Source organism: Entelurus aequoreus, linkage group LG15, assembly GCF_033978785.1.
Source record: "Entelurus aequoreus isolate RoL-2023_Sb linkage group LG15, RoL_Eaeq_v1.1, whole genome shotgun sequence".
NCBI classification, from domain to species: Eukaryota; Metazoa; Chordata; class Actinopteri; order Syngnathiformes; family Syngnathidae; genus Entelurus; species Entelurus aequoreus.
The window spans coordinates 38526170-38549889 of record NC_084745.1 but is presented as its reverse complement, the minus strand read 5'-3'; the positions used below and the strand labels follow the sequence as shown (position 1 = coordinate 38549889).

General features: G+C 38.9%; 1 protein-coding gene across 1 annotated transcript in view; it reads left to right on the top strand.

Moving 5' to 3' along the window:
* LOC133630466 (meiotic recombination protein REC8 homolog) overlaps window positions 1-23453 on the top strand; it is a 64556-nt gene extending 41103 nt beyond the window's left edge. Inside the window, exons 7-17 of the mRNA XM_062022065.1 lie at window positions 5661-5728; window positions 7076-7154; window positions 7243-7345; window positions 7417-7537; window positions 10771-10975; window positions 16507-16589; window positions 16656-16698; window positions 20899-20959; window positions 21023-21094; window positions 22264-22373; window positions 23021-23453. Of these exons, the coding sequence (XP_061878049.1) occupies window positions 5661-5728; window positions 7076-7154; window positions 7243-7345; window positions 7417-7537; window positions 10771-10975; window positions 16507-16589; window positions 16656-16698; window positions 20899-20959; window positions 21023-21094; window positions 22264-22373; window positions 23021-23103 (1028 nt within the window). The 3' untranslated portion in view covers window positions 23104-23453. The remainder of the gene's footprint in view (window positions 1-5660; window positions 5729-7075; window positions 7155-7242; window positions 7346-7416; window positions 7538-10770; window positions 10976-16506; window positions 16590-16655; window positions 16699-20898; window positions 20960-21022; window positions 21095-22263; window positions 22374-23020) is intronic.
* Window positions 23454-23720: the final 267 nt, after the last annotated feature.

Genomic DNA, 23720 nt, shown 5'->3' with positions numbered 1-23720 from the left:
AATGCTGAAATGTTCTAATCACATTTATTTAAACAAATATGTATTTTTAAGTGCAAATAATAATGCAAGAAGAACTACTGTTTCAAGCAAATATTTTAAAAAATAACTTACAGTTAATGTTTTTAAAGTGACAATGTAAACATCATGTTAAGCTTTTCTGGCTTCAAATATCTTTTCTGGGTGTTTTTGTCTCTCATAATAATTGCGAAGGATAGGGAAAATTCCCTAAAAAGTTCAGTTCCCCTTTAATAAGGATATGCTGTGATGCAGAGGTGTACTTAAAATTATTTTATGGACACATTGTACACAATTGAGAAGCACTGGCCTAAGTAGAGCTTCACTGCTGTTTTGTGGCAGGTGTGTGTAATTACTCCACCACCAACAGAACGCCCAGCTCCAGCAGAGGGAGAGAGAGAGTGCAACAGGTCAAACATAGCTTCAGGATTCTGAAGGAGATTTACAGAAATTGTTTTTGTTTCCAGACATCCTAGCTGTTTAAAAATTGGGATTAATTCAGTTCAGTTCAGTTCAGTTCAGTTTCAGTTTCAGTTTCATGCATACGATACAATGTAATGCATCACAAAATTCCAGTTGTTTCATTACAGCACGTCCTAAAAAGAGTAGGAAGAAGCTGAGTTTATTTAATCCTACCCCTTTTCATACCATAGCAATTTTATCCAATTTCCTTGTTCTCTGTAACAGAACAGTAAACAAATACATAATATACCATAGTAAGGAAACAAATATTAAGTACATAAATAATATTTTTTATAAGATATAAAGAGTGTGTGAATGTGTTAAGATCACAACTGAAGCATGGCTGTAGCGCTGTATGAGAAGTGCAGCCAGCACCAATTGCTTGGAAGCTTGAAGTGCCTAAATTAGGCTAAACAATTATACATGATTAAGAATAAATATTAGAAGTACAGTACATCCGAAAAGTATTCACAGCGCTTCCCTTTCTCCACATTTTATTATGTTACAGCCTTATTCCAAAATGGTATACATTCATTTTTGTCCTCAAAATTTTACACACAATACCCCATTATAATTATGATTATTATTTTATTATTATTATGGAATATACTTGTATACATTTCAGAATTCTAATGTTGGTGGCCCAGTAGTAAAACCTAAAGGTTGGTAGTGCTAATACTCCTAACGATTTGGGTCTCTGTAAATATTTTTACGTAGTCTGTGAGCCTTTTTTTTTTTATCCCAAATGAAGTCTAAAATCTTGACTAATTTACGAAAGAAGGACTGAGAGAGAAAAAGTGCTATACACTGGAACAAATAGGAAAATTGTGGAGGTACATTCATTTTAGCAAAGTTAACACGAGCCACTGCAGATATATTAAGTAAGGACCAGCAATCAAAATATCTCTGGTGTCTGGACAACAGTGGAATAAAGTTGGCTTTACAAAGCTCTACAAGCGTGTGACCTGGACACCCAAGTATGTGAAACTTTGCGTGGCAATTTTAAAGGGAAAATTGTGCAGAGTATATTTCTTAGCAGCAGAATTTATAGGAAATATTTAACTTTTACCCAAGTTCAATTTGTAACCAGACACATGTCCAAAAGCTTGGAGAGTACTGACAACAGATTTAAGATTGTCGAGGATGTCGGCTCGAATTTCGTCCATCTTCTGACTTAACCTCTTCAAAAGGGCCGAGTCGACGACCGACTCCTCCGTGGTATCTGGATCCGGAGACGTACAAGACTTGTAGCGGCCTGGCTTGTCGGATTTCCCTCGGCCAGACATCGCAGAACTTACAGGCACAATTCACAAAAAAAGAAACTGCACACGGCAGGGCAGTAAAAAGTATGGTAGAGATGACAGCTGAAGTTAGTAATAGTGCCAATACAATATAAAAGAAGGCCACATTTCCACAAAGCCCCCGCTAAGCACCCCCTGCACCGACCATGCTAAACCCACTCTTTTGATGTGTCTTTGTTACTAATGTTTAGAACTGGTGCGGCGCGCCGCCGTCCAGGGGCCCGGCAGGTAACGCGCGGGAAGGGTCTGGTACGCATCCAGAGTAGCTGGCGCGCATTCGACTTTGCGTAGAGCCGACGTGCCCGCACCGTAGCTCAATTTTGAGCTTCACGGCAAAGGCTGTGAATACTTATGTACTTGTGATACTTTTGCAGAAAAATCTAAAATAAACCAACAAAACATATTCACATTGTCATTGTGAGGTATTGTGTATAGAATTGTGAGGTATTGTGTATAGAATTTATTTTGAAGACAAAACTTTTTTTTTTCATTTTCGAAAAAGGCTGTAACACAGGGGTCACCAACGCGCTGCCCGCGGGCACCAGGTCGCCCGTAAGGACCAGATGAGTCGCCCGCGGGCCTGTTCTAAAAAAAAAAAAAAAAAAAATTTTTTTTTTTTTTTTTTTTAAAATTAAATCTACATAGAAAAAACACAAGATACACTTTCAATCAGTGCATCAACCCAAACAACCTCCCCCATGCACACTCATCCACACCCACTCACACAAAAGGGGTTATTTCTTTCTGCTACCAATATTCTGGTTCCCACAACATAGACAACACATCTGCAAGGGACACAGTCCCTGAAGCACACATGATTGTATAGGCTGCTGGTCCACTAACATTTTCATTAATTACTATTTTTTATGTAATTATTTTTATATTGTTTTACTTTCTTTTTTATCCAAGAAAATGTTTTTTATTTATTTATCTTATTTTATTTTATTTTTAAAAAAAGGGCCTTATCTTCAACAGACCAGGTTGTCAATGAAATTAGATTTGTTTAAAGGGTTTTTTAAACCAGGCCCAGTCCAGATAATGTCCAAGTCGGACTCAGCAACACACACCTTCATTCATGTACACAGAAAAAAATTAGGGAACACAACAGATTGCATATAATTTATAAACAAAATTACATTTTCAAAATAAGCATTTATGTACAGTCCAGATTATGTCCAGGTCACTCAAATTAGGGAACACAACAACAGATATCATATAATCTATAAACATAATTCTACTTTCAAAATAAGCCTTTGAGGACTTCTCATCTTTTTTTTTAATGTTTTTTGGCATCATTATCGTTTTCAACCATGTAACTTTCTAAAGTTAGAAAATACTGAATAAATGTTTTAAAGAAAGTAATACTAAGTAAATATCTGTTTTTGGCCTTAAAAAGAAACATTTTACCGAGTACTATAATTAAATTGACTAAATCATGATTGTCAATGAACTCTCCTAAAATAACAGAAACCACATTAAGCTTCATAAACAAACCAATCCTTAAACACATTTTTTCAACTTCCACCCAAAACAAAGACACAATATGACAATTCCAAAACAAATGCAGGGTGGATTCAGGCTCCTGACAACAAAATCGGCAATCATCTGACTCTGTCATATTCCATAATTTTAACATTTTCCCTGTGGGTAAGAAGTTATAAATAATTTTAATTTGAAAATAACGATTTTGCACATCGATAGTGGTTTTATAGATTAGTTTGAATATGGCATCCCATGGCAACGGGCAGTCAAAAAAGTCCTCCCATTTTCCATTTGTGTTGTATGAGGTAGCCTTCAAAGATTTCTTTATTAAATAAAAAATATATTTTTTTCTATTTATTTTAGTTCCTTTTTGCCAACTAGAATTTCTTATTAGAGGTTTACAAACTAATAATTTAGTAGTTCCATAATTAATTATTTGTTTCCATCTTTTCCCAATTACTCCAGTTAGTTGATAAAATGAAAAGCTTGAGCAAGCATCACCATACATAGCTCTAAATTCATCATACTTCATAATTTTACCATTCCCATTGATAATATCATTGACAAAAATGATTCCTCTTTCAAACATATTTTTCCAAAGAAAGGCTTTCCATCTATTACAATATTAGAGTTCATCCATATTAACTGCTGCAAAATATCGTCTTTTTTCTGGCACATAAAATTGAAAACACCACTATGAGTGGATTGTTTCCTTTATGAACCCCGCCATGTTTCCCAGCAGACTCTCTGGGAGGGGATCATTTGTAAAAAAGGATACAATTTCTTTTGATACAGTACATGTTTTTTGTCCAACAGGACATTTGTGTACCACTCAATGTTTAAATACATCTTTGGAACAATTGATGCTTTTAAAGACAGACACATAGCTTCAAGGTTGAGAAGTTTCAGGCCCCCATATTCATACTCTTTGTACAAAACCTTTCTTTTAATCTTTTCTGGTTTGCCGTTCCAGACAAAATCGAAGACCCTCCGCTCATAAATCTTAAAAAAGTTTTGTGATGGAGCTGGTAATGACAAAAACAAATAAATAAATTGAGGAATAATTAACGAGTTGGCAATAGACATTTTACCATACAAGGTTAGGGATTTCCCTTTCCATAATTGCATAATTTTGTCCAGCTTTCTTAGTCGATTATCATACTTTACTGAGCCTAGATCTTCCAGATTTTCTGGGACAACAACACCAAGTATGTTAACTGGTCCATCTGTCCACAAAACAGGCACTTTGCATTCCATTCGAAAGGACGTTCCCTTTAGATTTCCGATCCTTAACATTTTACATTTATCATAATTAAGCTTAAGGCCAGATTGCTGTGAAAATATGTCCAAAAGATTAAGAAGGTTCCGCAAACAATGAGGAAAAATCTTATCTTTGTGAATCAGCCTTTTCTGACATGAACTTCATCAAGAACAAACACAGAACACGCCTCACTGATGCACATCTGCAAGACTCACTCAGAGTTGCAGTGTCAAGTTACACACCAGAGTTCAACACACTAGTTAACAGCATGCAATGCCAGGCTTCCCACTAACTGACAAAAAAACAGATAACAGATTTGGTGTCCAGTTCAAAGTGTGACATGATTTAAAAATTTGAGAGTTTACTTTTGTATTTTACATGAGTTATTATTTGTACAAACATGGTGCAAAGTAATTCATGATTTGTTAAAAAATGTTAGTGGCTAGCTAGTTAAAATGGGATATTGTGATTTCACAAGACTGTCTTAGAAGTGATCATTTGAAAATGTTCAATTTGAAAAATGTGCACTTAGAGAAAATATAAAAATAAAGTGTTGCATATTGATATTTATCTGTTTCTATATATATTTATTGTGAGAAATCATTAAGATGATCAGTGTTTCCACAAAGATAAATATCATTAATTATTAATAATAACAGAGTTAAAGGTAAATTGAGCAAATTGGCTACTTCTGGCAATTTATTTAAGTGGTTATCAAACTGGTAGCCCTTCGCATTAATCAGGACCCAAGAAGTAGCCCTTGGTTTCAAAAAGGTTGGTGACCCCTGCTGTAACATAACAAACTGTGGAAAAAGTGAAGTGCTGTGAATACTCTCCGAATGCACTGTATGAAGATGGCTTATTATACCAAATGGCATGTAAATCTACTAGATTGCAAACACCAACTTTTGGCAGGTCTGTCACTCTTAAGGGTGAGTCGGGTGTTGCATTGTGTAGTTTAAAGTAAGGCAGCCTGAGAGCAGTCAGAAATCCTGTGTACAAACGTGAAATGACTTTGCTGACCAACAATCAATGCTGCAAGGCTAAGTGGTGACTGAAATGTTCACATTTCAAGATAAAGACGGGAAGCATATGACTTGACACCTTAATGACAAACGGCCATAATTTTTTTCCAACAGCAATCACTGCGTCTCGGGAAAGTATCACCATGAAAGAGACAGAGCTGTTTGCCATCCCTACCACAGAGGTACAAAGCACACTCACTGGTCACAACATTAGGTATACCTTGTCATCACAAAATATTCATTTGGTCTTTTCATCAAACCCTCACCCTAAATGACCCTTCTCCTTCCCCTCAGGTAAAACACAAACTAGTGGTACCACTATGAATACTTGTTGCTTTTATTGTCTTCTGCTTCCTCAGTCAGGCCCCAACTTGAAGGTGTGTTTGTGCTCCTTATCATGTTGGAAAACCGCCATGAATGGAGTGGATCATGTTATGCTTCACAATGTCACAGCTTATCATATAATAATATAATTCAATTCAATGAATCGGAGCTGCCGTGTGTCGGCAGCACTCGTGCAACCCAACACCATGCTGTGTTATAACCTGTTTATGTTAACAACCTGTGTTAGTTAAGTTGACCAACTCATCGGTTTGTGATCCACCGTGTTCTTTTTACTAAAATATTCCTGCTCAAGTAATTGGCAACATACAGTGCACACTGACCCAGAAAATCGGTCAGGTTGTTGATATTTGCAGATTTGTGTAAAAAAATAAAATAAAAACAAAACACAACAGCAAAGGAAATGCCATTCACCTTCAAAGCTTTGGCATCGGACCAAAGATCCTTCCTTCTTCTGCGGTAGACATTTCAACTGTCACTAGTGGAGGATAGTGATGCCAACAAACTGCCAAAGTTTAAAAAAATGTTTTATTATCGCCCATTCTCCTCATGCTATATAGGATAGGATAGGATAGACTTATTTTCATCCCACAATGGGGAAATTATGTGGTTGCAGTGCAGATTTTTACATACAGTAACAAAAGTAAAAACTTAATGAAAACTAAAAGAATAATAAATAATACATATTGCGTAGTAATGATAACACTATGTATGGATAAATAATAAAGCAAAACACTATCTTATCACCCATATTGCACACGTGGAAAACAACAGATAAGTCTGTTGTAAATTCTTATGGATGTGGGTAGAAAAGACCTACGGTAATTCTCCTTTCTGCAGTGTGGATGTAAGACATTTGAACACCAGTAGGACAAAACAGCTTGTGATTGACTTCCGGCGGTCAGCTACACCACATCCAGGGATCAAAGATATAAATAGTGAGCTCATTTAAATACCTGGATGCTCACCTCAACAATAAACTTGACTTCAGTCACAACTCAAACGCCCTGTACAAGAAGACTGAGGTTCGGAGTGTGCGTGTGTGGGCTTCTGCGGTGTTGTATGCAATCGTTAGCTGGGGCGTCCAATTCCTCTTACCCCATGCGACCATACCTCTCTCTATGGACAAGTTTGGACTTTTGACTTTCCTGCAATAAAGTATTAAAACATTGCTTCTTTTTTGGCAGTTTGAAGGTCCAGACCTAGAAGCCAACCTGGAAGTTACACTTGCCCATTTGGAGGAGCAACCCGACAACTTCTTAGAGGGTTAGTCACAGTTTCTCCATGTCAGGAGATGCTTAAGAAAACGTTCCACTGACTTCTTGTTTGTTTTCTGTTTTTTTTGTAAATGCAGTTATGGAAAGACAGGGGGGAGCGCCTGCCGAAGAAGAGGTTAGAGAGACGGCACCAGAGAGGGAGCAAGAAATGGATGCAGAGCCAACACGAACCATTCCTGAGTAAACCCAAAAGACGATCACCAGTTAATGCGTGCACACACTCATAGATTGACCATTTACCTTTTGTTTAGATTGCCAGAAGACACCATCTTGCACCCACAGGATAAAACCCTAGAGATTCCTCCAACCATTGCGCAGGAGCTAACCCCAGTCTCCCCCCCTGCCGCTGCAGAGGTAGTTGCCGAGTTAGAGGTACGAACCCAAGAAGGCCGTGTGGTCTGTATAAAGTTTTGCTGGGACTTCCTTAACTTTGATTTTACTAAGGCTCACAGTGACGGAACACATTCTAGGCATACTGTTGATTTGTTGTTTCAGCAATGCGTTAACAATTATAAATATACTGCAGAATAGAACAAAGATCCCTTCCAAAACCAAATTTAACACTGGGGCAGCATACATAAAAATCAGAGGACAGTACCTATACAGTAGTACCTTGGTTTTCATACGGCTCATATTACGTTGCATTTGATTTTTCGATTAACATTTTTGAAAATATTATTCCCCAATTTTAAAATACTTTCTTGATTATTTTATGGCCAAACATTGTGCGTAACAAGCTACAGTAGTACCTCCTCTTGCGAGCTCAATTGGTTTCATGACAGAGTTCGTAACTCAAAACACTCGTATCTCAAATCATTGAAATAAAGTCAAATAAATGTAATCTGTGCTTGATCCCCCAAAACTTCACAATTTTAGCACGTAACATGTCTTTTAAAAAGACGAACGCATTTTAGATAAGAACTATTTTTTGAAAAGTAATACAATATAATGTACAGCAAAACACCCCAGTAGTTTTATGAAAACATTTTATAATATTTTACAGTATTACCATTTCCAGCAGACTGACAAAGACTTCGAAGTCCTATTTAGTTTGTTCTGATTGGCGTCTTGTGTCTCATTAGATACAACATGGACCATGAGCCAAGTTATGTAAGGGGGAAGACAATTGACTCCCAGATAGTAGTGAGTAATGGTGTTAAAAAAGTAAATATTCTTAGTTATGTTATTTCTCACAAGCGGAGAAATGGGGAATAACAATGGGGACACTTTTACAGGCAATATGCCCGGGTGATCACTACTCTTGGGAGCCGCCAACTTCCCTTTTGGCTGGCAGGACTGGACAGGGCAGACACCGCCAGTTCAGAGCGACAGTGAGCCTGGATACCGCAGTCCGGAGATGCTTCAGGCATGGGCAGGAAGTCGAGCTGTGGGTGGTAGGCGGGATAGCTGTAGAAGCTGGACCACTGCTAAAGGTTTCCAATGGTTGGAAAACAAAGTTGTGTTGATCATTAACTATAACATAATGCTAGTGAGTAAGACCGAAAGTTTTGCTCAGATCCTACGGTGTCACTGTGACATTCAGTACGCCAACTAGCAGCGGGAAGATTTGTAACTCAAATGTATGCTTACAATACAAAGCATAATCACAATATCTCAAAATACTCTTAAATTGAGCTACCTCTGTTGTGCTTCTGAATATCCACATGCCTGTTTTTAATGACAAGGTCATTTTTTTTAAATCATAGAGAAAAAAACAAAAACACTGTAATGAATTAAGAAGTTATTAACTGTCTAATTATATTGGATGTATTCCTTGGCTAAATGGGAGTAACTATGATACGCTGTGTAGTGACAACAGTTCTTCTAGGCAGCTCAGCAGTTACACCATCTCTCAGCATTGACATTTCAAATGGCGTTATAGTGACTTATTATTGTTCCACTGCCGGTTTTATGGCACTTATTGGCAGCACTGTTAGTCAAGGATTCAAAAAAATTAAATGTGCAGATTGTTTAGGTTACAGTAGTACCTCAACTTACAAGTACCTTAACTTAAGAGTAAGGTACAAGGTGTGTCTCTGCTTTTTTGTAGTTTAAAATGTGAGCATAGTTTAAGTTACAAGCCACTAGCTGCACAGCCGCTAGCTAGCTTAGCTAATGTCACAGTGAACCCCGTAAGAACCTCCCAAAAACATATGGTCTAACTTGCTAGCATCAGCTTATAGCTAGAGATTGAAATAACTTGGTTTTCCAACAATTATTAACCATAAAACCTTTAGCATCCATTCAGCTTCCACATCTAAAGTTTGCTACTACAAGCGCAGCTCAGCCACGTGCACGCCTAAAACTGCTCTGGCTGTCCGGGGGTCTCTGTTGCGCTCTGCTGTGCCAAGAGCACGGGAAAATGTAGACCTGGGCCGATATTCAAGAAGTCAATTAACTGACAATAAATGAAAATTAAGTTGGTAAGTTTTCCAACGTCGATTAATCGCCATGTGCATACTTCAAGAACATTCACGCTTTTCGTCGCTTTTAGCGGCTACGCACGTTCGTACCATAGCAGAATGAAAAGAAGGGGGTGTATTATTTTCTCCTCATGAAGCAAACTTGTGTTCAGTATTGAAGTGCAATTTTGTTTGTCAATACTTTGTTTAGCTATTTTATGTATTGTTATAGTTGTGTGTATTTGAGTCCCCCACCCCCATCCTCTCCTTAAGATATGTTATTGCTTTTGGTTGTAATTTTTATTCAAGTGCAAACTTTTTTTAATAATGTATTTTTTATTGTTATCATTTGTTTGTTTTATTTAACTTGGAGATGTAAACGTTTTCATTCCAATTACAATATTTAAATACATGAGAAATACAAGTTTATTGCATGATATACATGTTTTAATAGTATGTATTATCATTACATCAATGGTTAATTTGCTCTGAAAACTAAAATGAATGAAAATAATAATATTTTTTATCTGCAATCATTTGTAGGTCAATATATCGTCAAGCAAAATTTGTTGTCCTCCCCATCCCACCTAGTAACTTTCCAAGCACATCGCCTGAAAAGCGTCAACTCTTCCCGACCACAACACTGACTGTGGGAGATTGCATAAGTAGGAATATCCTCTATTTAAACGCCGTTACTCGCTGCCATCAGCTGTCCCTCTTTGGTAACTCGGCTTTTTGTACAATCATGTTGGATGTAATGAGATGGGACAATGCCAAACAAAACAAACTAAAAAGGATTCCAAAGTCCTCATCGGTCTGCTTGAAAAGGTGTACGCTTTACATAAAATTACTGTATAACAAAATACAGGTGATGCGTTCATGGGAGTTTTCAACTGTGGGAATTTTCCATCTTCTTATCCTGAAGAACTGCTGTTTCGTAGTTGTTTGTATTACCAATTGTATTTTTTGTAAAAACAATTTTTCTTATCTAAAACTTTGTTTTTCTTTTCAAAAGTCATGTTTAATGTTTAACGGGGCTGTTCTGGGAGGGCCAAGCACGGATTGAATTGATTTCAATTAATTTTCGTTGATGCTCATAGATTTAGGTATCACTGTATTTATCCATCTACAAATGAGAATAATACTGCCTTGTTATTAGTTATGTATTACTGTCAATTCCACCTAATATTCTTCCCGTTCCAGGCTGCGCCCTTCCCTGGAAGGAAGGTGCCAAAGCGGAAGAGGAAGAGGCAGCTGATCTTCTTTGACCCGGAAACGCAGATCCACTGGGGAACGTTTAAAAGGCAGATTGATGACCCTCTGATAGGGACCAGAGCCCCAACATTCCTCCCGCCTGTGTCTCATAGGATGAAAACAGAGGGCGAGTTGCTTGGTGCACCTTGTAACGGTCAGTGTGACACGATTCAAGAGCTGAGTCCTTTTGAATTTGGCTAAGAATTGAAAGCACAGAAAGTGTTGTTTGCTAGTTTGTTGGTTAATTCAGCTCAAATGGAGCCTCAGTCCGCTATCTGTTCATATTAATTTCTCGAGAACAGTGGTGTCCAAAATGTGGTACTGGGAACAATTTCTTTTTTGCTCTTCTTGTATTGGCTCTTGTCCTAATGTAAACATTCTTAAGTTAATATTATTAAAATATATTATGAATTAATACACACACTCGTTTTGTCACATAAAATTCTAAGCTAAGATGAGGATGTTTTTGTCATGATCCTTCATGACTGTTTTGGCTTTGTATATTACTTCCCAGTGTTTTGTGTTAGTTTAATTGTCAGCTCTCTGTCCTCCCGATTTTCCACTTCCTACGCGGTTCTCCTCCCTTGTCACAGTCAGTGTAGAGCACTGATTGACACACCTGCCTCTATTTGGTGATTAGGACACTCACCTGTTCACAGTCACCATCTGAAGGCATTATATGCCAGCGCACCGCATTTCAGACAGTCACTGATTGCACGCCTCAGTTCGTTACTTCCTGTGTAACTTCGCTTTTCCTGCTAACAGTGTTCCCTTTGCATGTTCACCTGTGGTTGACTGCTTTCCGTGTACATTTGTGGCTGTGCTTCTCATACAAACTATTTGCGACTGGGAAGCTCATATTGCGATGTGATAGAACACTGCTTTAGTAACTGTACAGCACTCTGCGCTTTTCTTTTATAAGGAATACAGCAGGAAAACTAAGCTAGTATTGAGCTTTTCGTGTGTGGAGTTATAATTTTGCCTTGATTTTGAGGTCGCAGAGGCAGATTTTGAGCACAGAAACATTTATTATTGCAGGCAAAACAGAATTGTTTGAGGGAATATCAATGTATTTTTAACGACGGTTTCGTAAACCTCTAGATAAATTACTAAAATCTACACTCCATTAAACAGTTTTTTTGGTCTTCTATGATAGCAGCTTTTTAGATAGCTTGTCACCAATTTAAGGAGCGTTGATAAAACACAACACCACTTTCAGGATAAACACACAAGATTATTTTCCTTTTTTTTTTACGATTCATCATGTACGAAAGGAGTAGGAACAAGTAGTGTTAAAGTCTAACCCTTATTCATGTATCAGTTGGTTCACACTATGTGTTTAACACAGGGATGTCAAACATGCGGCCAGGGGGCCGGATCAGGCCCGTGGACAGGTTCAATCCGGCCTGCGAGACGAATTTGCTAAGTGTAAAAGTGAGCTGCATTTTTAAATGAAAGACACTGCTGTTCTAAATGTGTCCACTGGATGTTGCAATAGCAATTGTGTTAGGCAAGCAAATAGTTTATACAAGCAAGTATACGAAGAAGAGGTACACGATAAAGCGGTGCTCCCCTTCGACCCAATGTTAAACAAACAGGAGTAAAATAAAGATTTGGTAACCCCACTTAAAATGCTGCATGAGAGACTGCACATTGATGTAGTTCTGTGAAAATTAATGTATTCTGTGCAAATTTAAAGAAAGGGAACAGTGTGTGTTTTACTGCAATACTATTAGCATTTTAATTTTTAATTTTTAGTTTGTTAAAATTATTCACACATTGCACAGCTTTTATTTTTCTATCAATACACAGTGATGGCAAGGAGTAACTGAACCATTTTGAAAAGTTTCTACCACAGTTTGTACAGTTTATTGAGTTAGCACAGGATTATTATGTGGAAATGATAAATGGGGTAGTTGATACATAGAAGAGTTTTTTATTTATGTTGTTTTTGTTTTTTGTTCAATTCTAGATGGGCTGTGATTCAAAGTTTATTTGCTTTGTAGATACACTGAGATTAAGGCCATGTCTACTCTAAGTCGTTTAACCCCTTAAACGAATAATTATTTAGCCTAAGCCCCGTTTCAGCCACACTAAACCAGCGTTTATGGTCCCCTCCTCGGACAAATTTTTACACGGGTAAGTCAGCCGTTTAATTCTTGAATCTCCGGCACTTAACTTTGTATGGACTCATTGATCGTTTACAAAGTGAGTTCGGAGAGGAAGTGACGCCAGAAAGACCACACCCACACAGGAAGTAACGTCAGAAATAACACGCCACAGCCAGTTTCATAATAAAGCGGTTTCATAACAACCGGAGGTAATCACTGGAAATATGAAGGCGAGTCATCCAGACATGCCCGTGTTTCTCCTTCTTCTACATGTACAGACGCTTGTGGAAATCACACATGAATACATTAAGAGAAAGCGATTGCAGCTATTTCGGATACAACACTTCTCAGACGGCAAGAGAACTTTGGAATGTCCGGGTGACCTGCGGTTCTACTTAGCGAAAAACTTTGTCTATTTGTCGAAGGTAAGACAACGAGAATGTGGGCTCCAGTGGATGTGATAAAAAAGGTAGCGTGTGCTTTGTATTACCTGGCCATCGAGGGAAGACTACGGAAAATGGTGAATGCTTTTGGACTGGTAAAGCAGACTGTATCAGTTATTTTCTGCCATGTATGTCCCCGACTCAACGTCTAGGTCTCGAGTATATAAAGTCACCAAAAACGAATGGACAATGAAGGTGAAGGCAAAAGAGTAAGGAGTGTCTTGACCAGATATCTAGATCCCTAGTTTGATTGATGTTAGACTTAAATTAATACTACTTGTTCCTACTCCTTCCGTACATGTTGAATCGTAAAAATAAAAGGAAAATAATCTTGTGTGTTTATCCTGAAAGTGGTGTTGTGTTTTATCAATGCTCCTTAACGGAGGGAGGTGGGGTGGTCTTAAACGGTGGCATTGTTGTGTGTAGACACGGATAAGGTTAGGTGTGATTTACCCTGGATAACCTTATCCGGCTTAGTGTAAACAGGGCCTAAGTCTAAATTCATTGGGCCCCATTCAGCAATAAGTTCCTAACTTTTCCTCTTATCTTTCTTCTTAAGTGATTTCCTAAGAGGAATCCATTCAAATTCATGACGTGTTCTTAAACGGCCCAATTGTTCCCACCTGCTGTTCTTAAGTTGCTGAATGCTAAATGGTTAGCGTGTGCGTGTCTATCATAATTTGCATATAAACACGCCCTTATTTCCCCAATATGCATATGTAAACACTCTTAATTCCGACATTTGCATAGGTAAACGCCCTTAATTCCCCATATAAGGGCACAATTCTGGCGGAAAAGCCGAACATCAAACACATGGAGAAAACACAAACAGATTACAGAAGAGAAATTCGTATTATCCCGCGGGGGAAATAAATAATGTCAAAACGTAAGTTTAAGAAAGGTAGCCTAAAGCGTTCAAATAAATATTTGTCACTTTGGGCAAATAGGTCTACATCAGGGGTGTCAAACTCAAATACAGAGTGGGCCAAAATTTAAAACTGAACAAAGCCGCGGGCCAAGGTTGAACAAATTAACCTTTAACGTACTCTACGAGCTATCATCACGTCCGCTTTTCATCCATTCTAACATTGTTCAGACTCAGTCACAAGATATGTGCGGTTTCTGTACGCACACACGAGCGAATGCAAAGCATACTTCATCAACAGCGATACAGGTTACACTGAGGGTGACAGTATAAAAAACTTTAACACTGTTAGAAATATCAACACACTGTGAATCCACACCAAACAAGAATGACAAACACATTTCGGGAGAACATCCGCACCGTAACACAACATAAACACAACAGAACAAATACCCAGAATCCTTTGCAGCACTAACTCTTCCGGGACGCTACAAAATACACCCCCGCTACCACCAAACCTCCCCCCCCCCACACACACACCTTGTAGAGTCCCGGAAGAGTTAGTGCTGCAAAGGGTTCTGGTTTGGTGTGGATTCACAGTGTGGCGTATATTTCTAACAGTGTTAAAGTTTTTTATTCGGCTACCCTCAGTGTAACCTGTATCGCTGTTGATGAAGTATGCGTTGCATTCTAATGTGTGTGCGTGCAGAAGCCGCACATGTTATGTGACTGGGCCAGCACTCGTTGGGCGGGCTGGCGGGCTGGCGGAAGACTCCCGGAAGGATCGGCCGGCCAGCTTTAGTGTTAACTTGATATCGCATCAAGGGCCAAGTGAAATTACACGGCGGGCCAAATTTGGCCCGCGGGCCAGAGTTTGACACCCATGGTCTACATGGTCGTGAAATATGCGCTCCCTCCCCAGGGCACGATCTGCGGCATCTTGCAGTAGCAGCAAAAGCATTGCCTTTGTGTGAGTTGAGTCTTTTAAAGAGTAACCAATCACTAAATCAGCGCCCCGCTAATTGATGATTGTGTGTGTGTGTGTGTGTGTGTGTGTGTGTGTGTGTGTGTGTGCGTGTTTTGAAAGTCTATATATTGCTCATTTTGCTATATGTCTGTCTGTCTGTCTTATCTATATATATATCATACTTGCCAACCCTCCCGAATTTTCCGGGAGACTCCCGAATTTCAGTGCCTCTCCCGAAAATCTCCCGGGACAACCATTCTCCCGAATTTTTCCCGATTTTCAGCCGGACTTAAGGCACGGCCCCTCCAGGTCCGTACGGACCTGAGTGAGGACAGCCTGTCGTCACGTCCGCTTGGCCAACCAAAAAGTAACCACAGAACACTATACCGTATACCGTATATTCTGTGGTTACTTTTTGGTTGGCCAATGGTTTACGTTGTATTGCGCACCCTGACGGCAAGTGTGGGAGTCAGTTCTGAAGTATGAAGTAAAGAGATGTAACTTCATCACCTTGCCTGGTTATTGACTCCAACCCAGAATATTACACTGCCCATACCTACGCTCCTTCAAAGGCTGTGCTACTGGCTGCAAAGCATTGCACTTTCAAATACAACAATGAGTAGAGAGGAGTGTTATGTGTGTATATATGTAAATAAATGAACACTGAAATTCAAGTTTTTATTTTATTTATATGTATATATATATATATAATAAAATACATATATATATATATATATATATAGCTAGTATTCACTGAAATTCAAGTATTTATTTTATTTATATATATATATATATATATATATATATATATATATATATATATATATATATATATATATATATATATATATATATATATATATAAATAAAATAATATATATATACGTATATATATACTGTATATATAAGAAATACTTACATTTCAGTGAATTCTAGCTATAAATATACTCCTTCCCCCTTGACCCCGCCCCCCCCCCAAATCTCCCGAATTTGGAGGTCTCAAGGTTGGCAAGTATGATATGTATCTATCTATGATATTAATTTAACATTAGACAATAGAAGTAAGGGAACTTGTCACACTTAAGATCAAATGGGCCACCCTAAGAGTGCCCTGGAGCACTCGTAGATTTTGTTCTTACCTACAAACAAATCCCAGCTAAGAAAACATTGGTAAATACAAAAATCTCCTTAAAAACTTTGTAAGTGGGCCTAAGAACAAAATTACGGTTGCTGAATGGGGCCCATTGTGTTCTTCATGGTGTTTTTGAAACTGGACCCCCCCCCCCCCTTTGCTTACAGTCCTGCCAGAAGAGCTGCTGTTGCTATGGAAACTGTGTACTAGCATCACGACCGAGGCCGAGCACGAACAACTGAGACCTGAGGTACGAGGGTTTGACATGAAGCTTGCATGGGGAGGACAAGAAGTTTGATAAGTTATGTGCTTGCAGGTCCCTGAAGATGCAGCAAAACTGGGCGTGGACTCTACCTCGGGTATTTATATTAGGTTATCCGCAGGGTTTTAAAAATTCTAAAATCTAATACCGCAATCTGAATTTAAAATTCTCGATAAATCTCATTCCTGTATTTTTTTTATTATAAGGTGCACTTAAAGGCCTACTGAAATGAAATTGTTTTATTTAAACGGGGATAGCAGATCCATTCTATGTGTCATACTTGATCATTTTGCGATATTGCCATATTCTTGCTGAAAGGATTTAGTAGAGAACATCGACGATAAAGTTCGCAACTTTTGGTCGCTGATAAAAAAAGCCTTGCCTGTACCGGAAGTTGCGTGACGTCGCAGGTTGAAGGGCTCCTCACATTTCCCCATTGTTTACACCAGCAGCGAGAGCGATTCGGACCGAGAAAGCGACGATTACCCCATTAATTTGAGCGAGGATGAAAGATTCGTGGATGAGGGACGTGAGAGTGAAGGACTAGAGTGCAGTGCAGGACGTATCTTTTTTCGCTCTGACCGTAACTTAGGTACAAGGGCTCATTGGATTCCACACTTTCTCCTTTTTCTATTGTGGATCACGGATTTGTATTTTAAACCACCTCGAATACTATATCCTTTTGAAAATGAGAGTCGAGAACGCGAAATGGACATTCACAGTGACTTTTATCTCCACGACAATACATCGGCGAAGCACTTTAGCTACGGAGCTAACGTGATAGCATCGGGCTTAACTGCAGATAGAAACAAAAGAAATAAACCCCTGACTGGAAGGATAGACAGAAAATCAACAATACTATTAAACCATCGACCTGTAACTACACGGTTAATGCTTTCCAGCCTTGCGAAGCTTAACAATGCTGTTGCTAACGACGCCATTGAAGCTAACTTAGCTACGGGACCTCACAGAGCTATGCTAAAAACATTAGCTATCCACCTACGCCAGCCAGCCCTCATCTGCTCATCAACACCCGTGCTCACCTGCGTTCCAGCGATCGACGGAGCGACAAAGGACTTCACCCGATCATCGATGCGGTCGGCGGCTAGCGTCGGATAGCGCGTCTGCTATCCAAGTCAAAGTCCTCCTGGTTGTGTTGCTGCAGCCAGCCGCTAATACACCGATCCCACCTACAGCTTTCTTCTTTGCAGTCTTCACTGTTCATTCAACACATTGCAAAAGATTCACCAACACAGATGTCCAGAATACTGTGGAATTTTGAGATGAAAACAGAGCTTTTTGTATTGGATACAATGTGTCCGAATACTTCCGTTTCAACGATTGACGTCACGCGCATACGTCATCATACATAGACGTTTTCAACCGGAAGTTTCGCGGGAAATTTAAAATTGCACTTTATAAGTTAACAAGGTTAAGATTTCATCATTGATATATAAACTATCAGACTGTGTGGTCGGTAGTAGTGGGTTTCAGTAGGCCTTTAAAATGCTTTCATTTTCTCAAAAACTGATAGTGCGCCTTTTAACCTGGTGCACCTAATGTATGTAATAATTCTGGTTGTGCTTGCCGACCTCGAATACATTTTATTTGGTACATGGTGTAGTGATAAATGTAACCAGTAGATGGCAGTCACACGTAAGAGATACCAGAGTCATGTGTAGAGAGATTATGGCCAACTAAACGAGTGAGGCCATCTTTGCTACCAACGTTGGTACGGCTGTGCCCATAAGAATGCATTTGCTGTCATTCTTACGTTAGTTTTTCTGACGAAATAGACCAAAATAACACATTTAAATATAGTTCTAAACATACTCCAGCTCGTAAACTTACAATAAAACATGCTTTTATTGCGTCAAAGTATAATTTTGGGGCAATTTAGTGGATGTACTTGATGCACTCTGCCACTACATTCATGCAGTGTTAAGTCACTAGCAGGCTCTCTAATACCCTCCTGCAATGAACATCAGAAAATACACAACTACCAAAGATAAACGTATTACCCCCATTTTGCCAAAATCCTCATCAGCTTTGCAGCAACAACTTGACTTCTGAATCACAAAACAAACGAACAGGCATTCTAAATGTGCAAATCGATCAATTTAAAAGATATTTGTCAGACTTACAGATAAATGTATAGCTTATATTTTAATCAGGATTTCAATTATGTTTTTACTCACAGTCCCAAGACGAGCCGTGCCTTGGCAGCGAGCAACGTTTAAGCTCCCACCTGCTACAAACTTTTCTTGGCAAGATTAGATAGTCCTCCAAAACTGAAATCAACATCTGTGTTCTCGAGCCACTCGCGTAGAGAGAACCGTGTAACTACCGTAGCTCTGTTCAGTTGTCCATTCGGCAGCCAGTCTGGTCCAGTAGTCGTCCCAAATCCTGCCTTTACAATCGTAAAAATAGGTCTTCAGAGGATACAGGTAAACGGGTGCTTCGTTAGCCCGTTGGCTTTGTTAGCCGCCAAGCAGCACACAACACGGCATGTTTACACGGCGAAAAACTCTTCAAGTAAAATAAATGTCTGTCAAGGAAGTGCAGTATAGCTTAGGGCCAGCATCACAATTGGTAGCAATCATGGAGCTTCATAGTCACGTGAGTGCCTTTTGACGATTCATTAAGGAGATCGCCTGAAACCAGGTTGGCCAAACTCTCTCCGTACACGGCTCGTAGAGATACACGAGTGGACTGCAAGTTGACGCCTGTTCAATAACGTGCGCAAGCAAGCCCAAAATGGTGTTTCATTGAGAATATAAAACATTACAACGCTCAAAAATCTGTCAGAATGTTTTAGTATGATTCTGGCAAGCTCCGAAGCCGCACCGCTTGTTGAATTGCTGGCGCATTATGGCTACCGTAGTCAGACTTACTGTGCTTCAACATACAAGTATTATTATAGTGTGTGTATAAGGACCCCACAATGGCACCTATTAGAAAAAATTACCTGGCGTTTTGTTTCTCAATAATATGCAATACAAACTTTCCTGACCTATTGGTACCTGCTGTTGTGTATTTGGGATCTGCATAAATCCCGAAAATTTGCATGTGTCCACCATTGTAGTCTGCGCTATGGAAGCGCTAAAACTACCGGTAAAACAAAGATGGCGGGGAGAAGACGCTCTCGAAGTGGAGCCACGCAAATGAGACTGCCCACAAAACAGCACATTCTGAAGAGACGGTCAGAAAGCGGCCTGAAGATGGTCTGTAAAACATATCTATGCAACATTTTGACCAAATAACCACCAAAACATGTTAATAGACCACAAGGAAGTGTTTTAAATGTTGAAAAAAAAACGTAATGCGCCTTATAATCCGGGTGGGCCTTTTCTATGACTATAGACCTGAATCGACCCGCTCATCGGCAGTGCGCCTTAAAATCCGATGCGCAATATGGTCTGAAAAATATGGTAATTATTTATTCATGATATATATTATTATTTATTCACATTCAACAACATGACAGTGTGTTGGCTCAATGTTCATGTGTATTTAAAGACATTCACCCTTGTGGAAAAATTGCGGTGGGAAATATACAGTATAAAGCGATATTTAAACCAAAAATGTCCCAGCCCCCCACACTACTTTTGCTGACATTTTGGTGGTCGTGGACCCCTGCTGAACTCCTCTGATATTTATATTATTATATAAGAGATATATTAAATGCCATGAGAGACGCAGAGGACGGCTGTCGCTCTAAAAGTACGAGCTACTGGCTTCTCAGAGCCAAGTGGTGCAGCCAGTTATCAACTGATCACATCAGTTGTGTCTGAAACAGTCTCAGAGGTGAGTTGTGAAAAACATGTCATGATTTTGACCTGATTTTTATGTTATATGTTGTGGTGGCAAAATTGGTGTTACAGTTAATGCAGGTTGATGTGAAAAATATGTGCTGAGCAGTGTTTGGTGTGATACCAGTGTGCAGAGCAGAGTCCGCGCAGTCGTAAAATTTGAGCTTTGCGCTCATAGGCCTTGCGGTCCTCCGCTTTGAGTCCTCTACTTAGTTTGTACTGCGTATCTCTCACCTGACTATGGTTGGGCCTTAAATTTTTGGCATCCACAGCCAGCTTCAGGAGAGTACCGCTCTACTGGGGGAAAATCAACTCCTACGTATTTTCAAGCGGGATTCCAAATGTAGCAAATGATTACATGGTTTGTGTGTGTGTGTGTGTGTGTGTGTGTGTGTGTGTGTGTGTGTGTGTGTGTGTGTGTGTGTGTGTGTGTGTGTGTGTGTGTGTGTGTGCACGCGCGCATGTCTGTGTTTGCGTGTGTTAAGACTCTGGTTTGCTGGAGATGTCCAACCCCCGGGAGGTGATTTACCAGTCAGACCAAGATGGGTGAGTATCACACAAGAGTTGCAGAAGTAGACACACTCAGACTAATGTGTCCTGCCTGCACAGATCTGTCTCCACTCTGCCAGGCATTCGTGAGGAGATAGACGAGATGCCGGAGAAAACAATGGAGTCTGTTGGGTGAATAATCATCACTTGCCTCTTAAGGGAAAACTTTTTGAGGGGAATGTTGCCTATCATTCACAATCTCTATGTGAGACGACCCCACATGTCTTTTTTTGTGCAGTTTAAATAATGATTAAAAAAACTGCTAATATGAGGCGGCTAACAACGAAGTCATCTATTCCGCCTATAAAGTCCTCTTAAAACATCCAAAAACACCAACAATACTCAATTTACCTGCCATGACCTGCATATTAACCTAGCCATAAAGACATTGTTATTATAAGAACTAAAGCTGAGGAACTACTTTTAGTAACACTAAGATAACTACTGAAGATGCTGCTGCTGCTGAATCGCCTGTGTTTTTGTAAAAGTTAACGCTAGATTATCAATCTTGTATAGTAGAAGGTTGTGGCCATAAGCCGAGAAGTTGGTCAATTTTGAAATTCGCTAGGAAGCCGCTTGTTTGCTCCCAGCATTTTTTGTCTGAGGTTTATGATGAATTCATCATCTAAACGTGAAAGTCATGTGCTAAAAGATATAGACGTCCCATCAGTTGGCATTCCAGTGACAGCAGACATTGTACAGTAAGTTATTGTTTTATTATGTTCTTATTTTGTCGATGATACGTTTAGCAGTACTGCGACATGATGCTTTGTGTTTAAATCTGCTTATCACTCAGCGTCGAAAACCTGTACCTCATCCTTCGTATATTCAGGCTAAAAAAATATAAGGTTCTGGATCATCATTTGTCCCAAAGTAGTCGTTGTTGGCTCTCATGAAGTCTGCCATGATTAGTAGTTGTTAACAGGAGTAGCGTTCGTTTCGATGCGCTCTGTGAAATCAATTTGCCCAGGAAAGAAGTTTTGGTAATGCTACCAATATACTGTAAATATTACATGTTATTTAGAATGTGCCTGTTACTACATTACATACTGTATATACTTACAGCATGTAAATAAAACGTTGTTGGAGGTTTCTGGAGCTTAATCGGTGGAATAGATAAATTTTTTATTACCTGCGTTGTTAGCCTTTTTTTTTTACGATTTAAACTGCGCAAAAAAGAAAAATACATGTGTTTTGTCTCACACAAGGATTGTAAATGATAGGCAAAATTTTAAAAAAGTGGTGTTCCTTTTTAAAGCGGCAGTTTGTGGTATCAACAGAGTATGCATGTTTGTTTCCAGGTTGCCAGGACTGGAGGAGCAGCAGGGGGAGACTGCTGTTTTGTTTGAAACGCTGCTGCCTCCGCAGGCTGACCGCAGAACTGTCAGCAATGTTTTTCAAAAACTCCTTGGTACGACATGACTAACCCAAAATAAAAAAATGAATACATGTTATGTAATGAATGCTTGACACTTTCATAAAGGTCATATTTCTAACAATGTCTATTACTAGTGACACTGCTTATATTGACACTGCACTGATAGTGTTGCAGTTTAAAAATGGTGCCATCTACTGGACTAAAAAAGTTGCTACATTTGACCAGCAAATAAAATGAATAGTTGGCAAATTTACGAATTTAACGAATATCTGTGCAGAAAGGAATTTTAAACTACCAACTTTGGTCAAAGAGCAAATTAGTAAACAAGGAAAATAACATCCTAATTATTTATAAGGTCTAATATTTTATGTGTTAATGTTAATTGGATGAGGACATGATGTTATAGGTGAGTTTGGGCCAAATCGGTAATCAATCCATCCATCCATCCATTTTCTACCGCTTGTCCCTTTTGGGGGTGTTGGAGCTTATCCAAGCTGCATTTGTTTGCTTAAATTGTATTTGTTATGTTTTGGTCAAATACGTAACAGATTAAAAACAGGAAGTGAGATCATGTCCCAGACATATGACATCCAATTATGTCATAATGCAGATATAGTTTATAAGCCACAATCTGTACAAGAGCTTTGGAGGATGACAGTTGATATTTGTGTGTGTTGTAGAGGATTTGACATCCAGGAGGAGGCTTGTGCGGCAGGACATGCCTTATGGGGACATCCTGATTACCCCTGGTCCCAACTTTTAGGACCCATTGTATCACCCAAAAATGTTACTAATCATTTGTTTTGTTCTTGTATTCCTGTTCTTAAACTATTTTAATGTTCATTGTGTTTTTATTACTGTTCTTAAACTATTTTACTGTTCACTATGTTGTCTTTTATTCCTGTGCCTAAATCACAGTTGTCTTTTATTCCTGTTCTAAAACTCTTTGATTTTTCACTCTGTTTTTTATTCCTGATCTGACATAAATTTGTGTTTACTCTGTTTGATGTAAGTTAGCTTTTATTGTTATAGTTTTTCCTGTTGTCTGGCCTTCAATCTAAACAAACGGCCTGTGCTGTTTGTTGTCAGCGTATGTGTTGTGTTATTAAAATATGGAGTATCTTTTTTATACTGTGTTACTTTATAAAAAATAACATAAAATAAGAAAATATATTTTCAAATAAAAATATTTCTTGCTTACAGTAACCTAATCAGAACACAAATATATCTTCAGACGTCGGTCCTGCAGGGGCTTTTAGCACTTTGATTAGTTACATTTTTCTGAGCAACCATATAACAAAAAGACCATTAGCTAGCTTATGGTACCATTAGTGTTTTAACAGCACACATCTGTTTTAAAATTGTCTATATTTTTCAAAA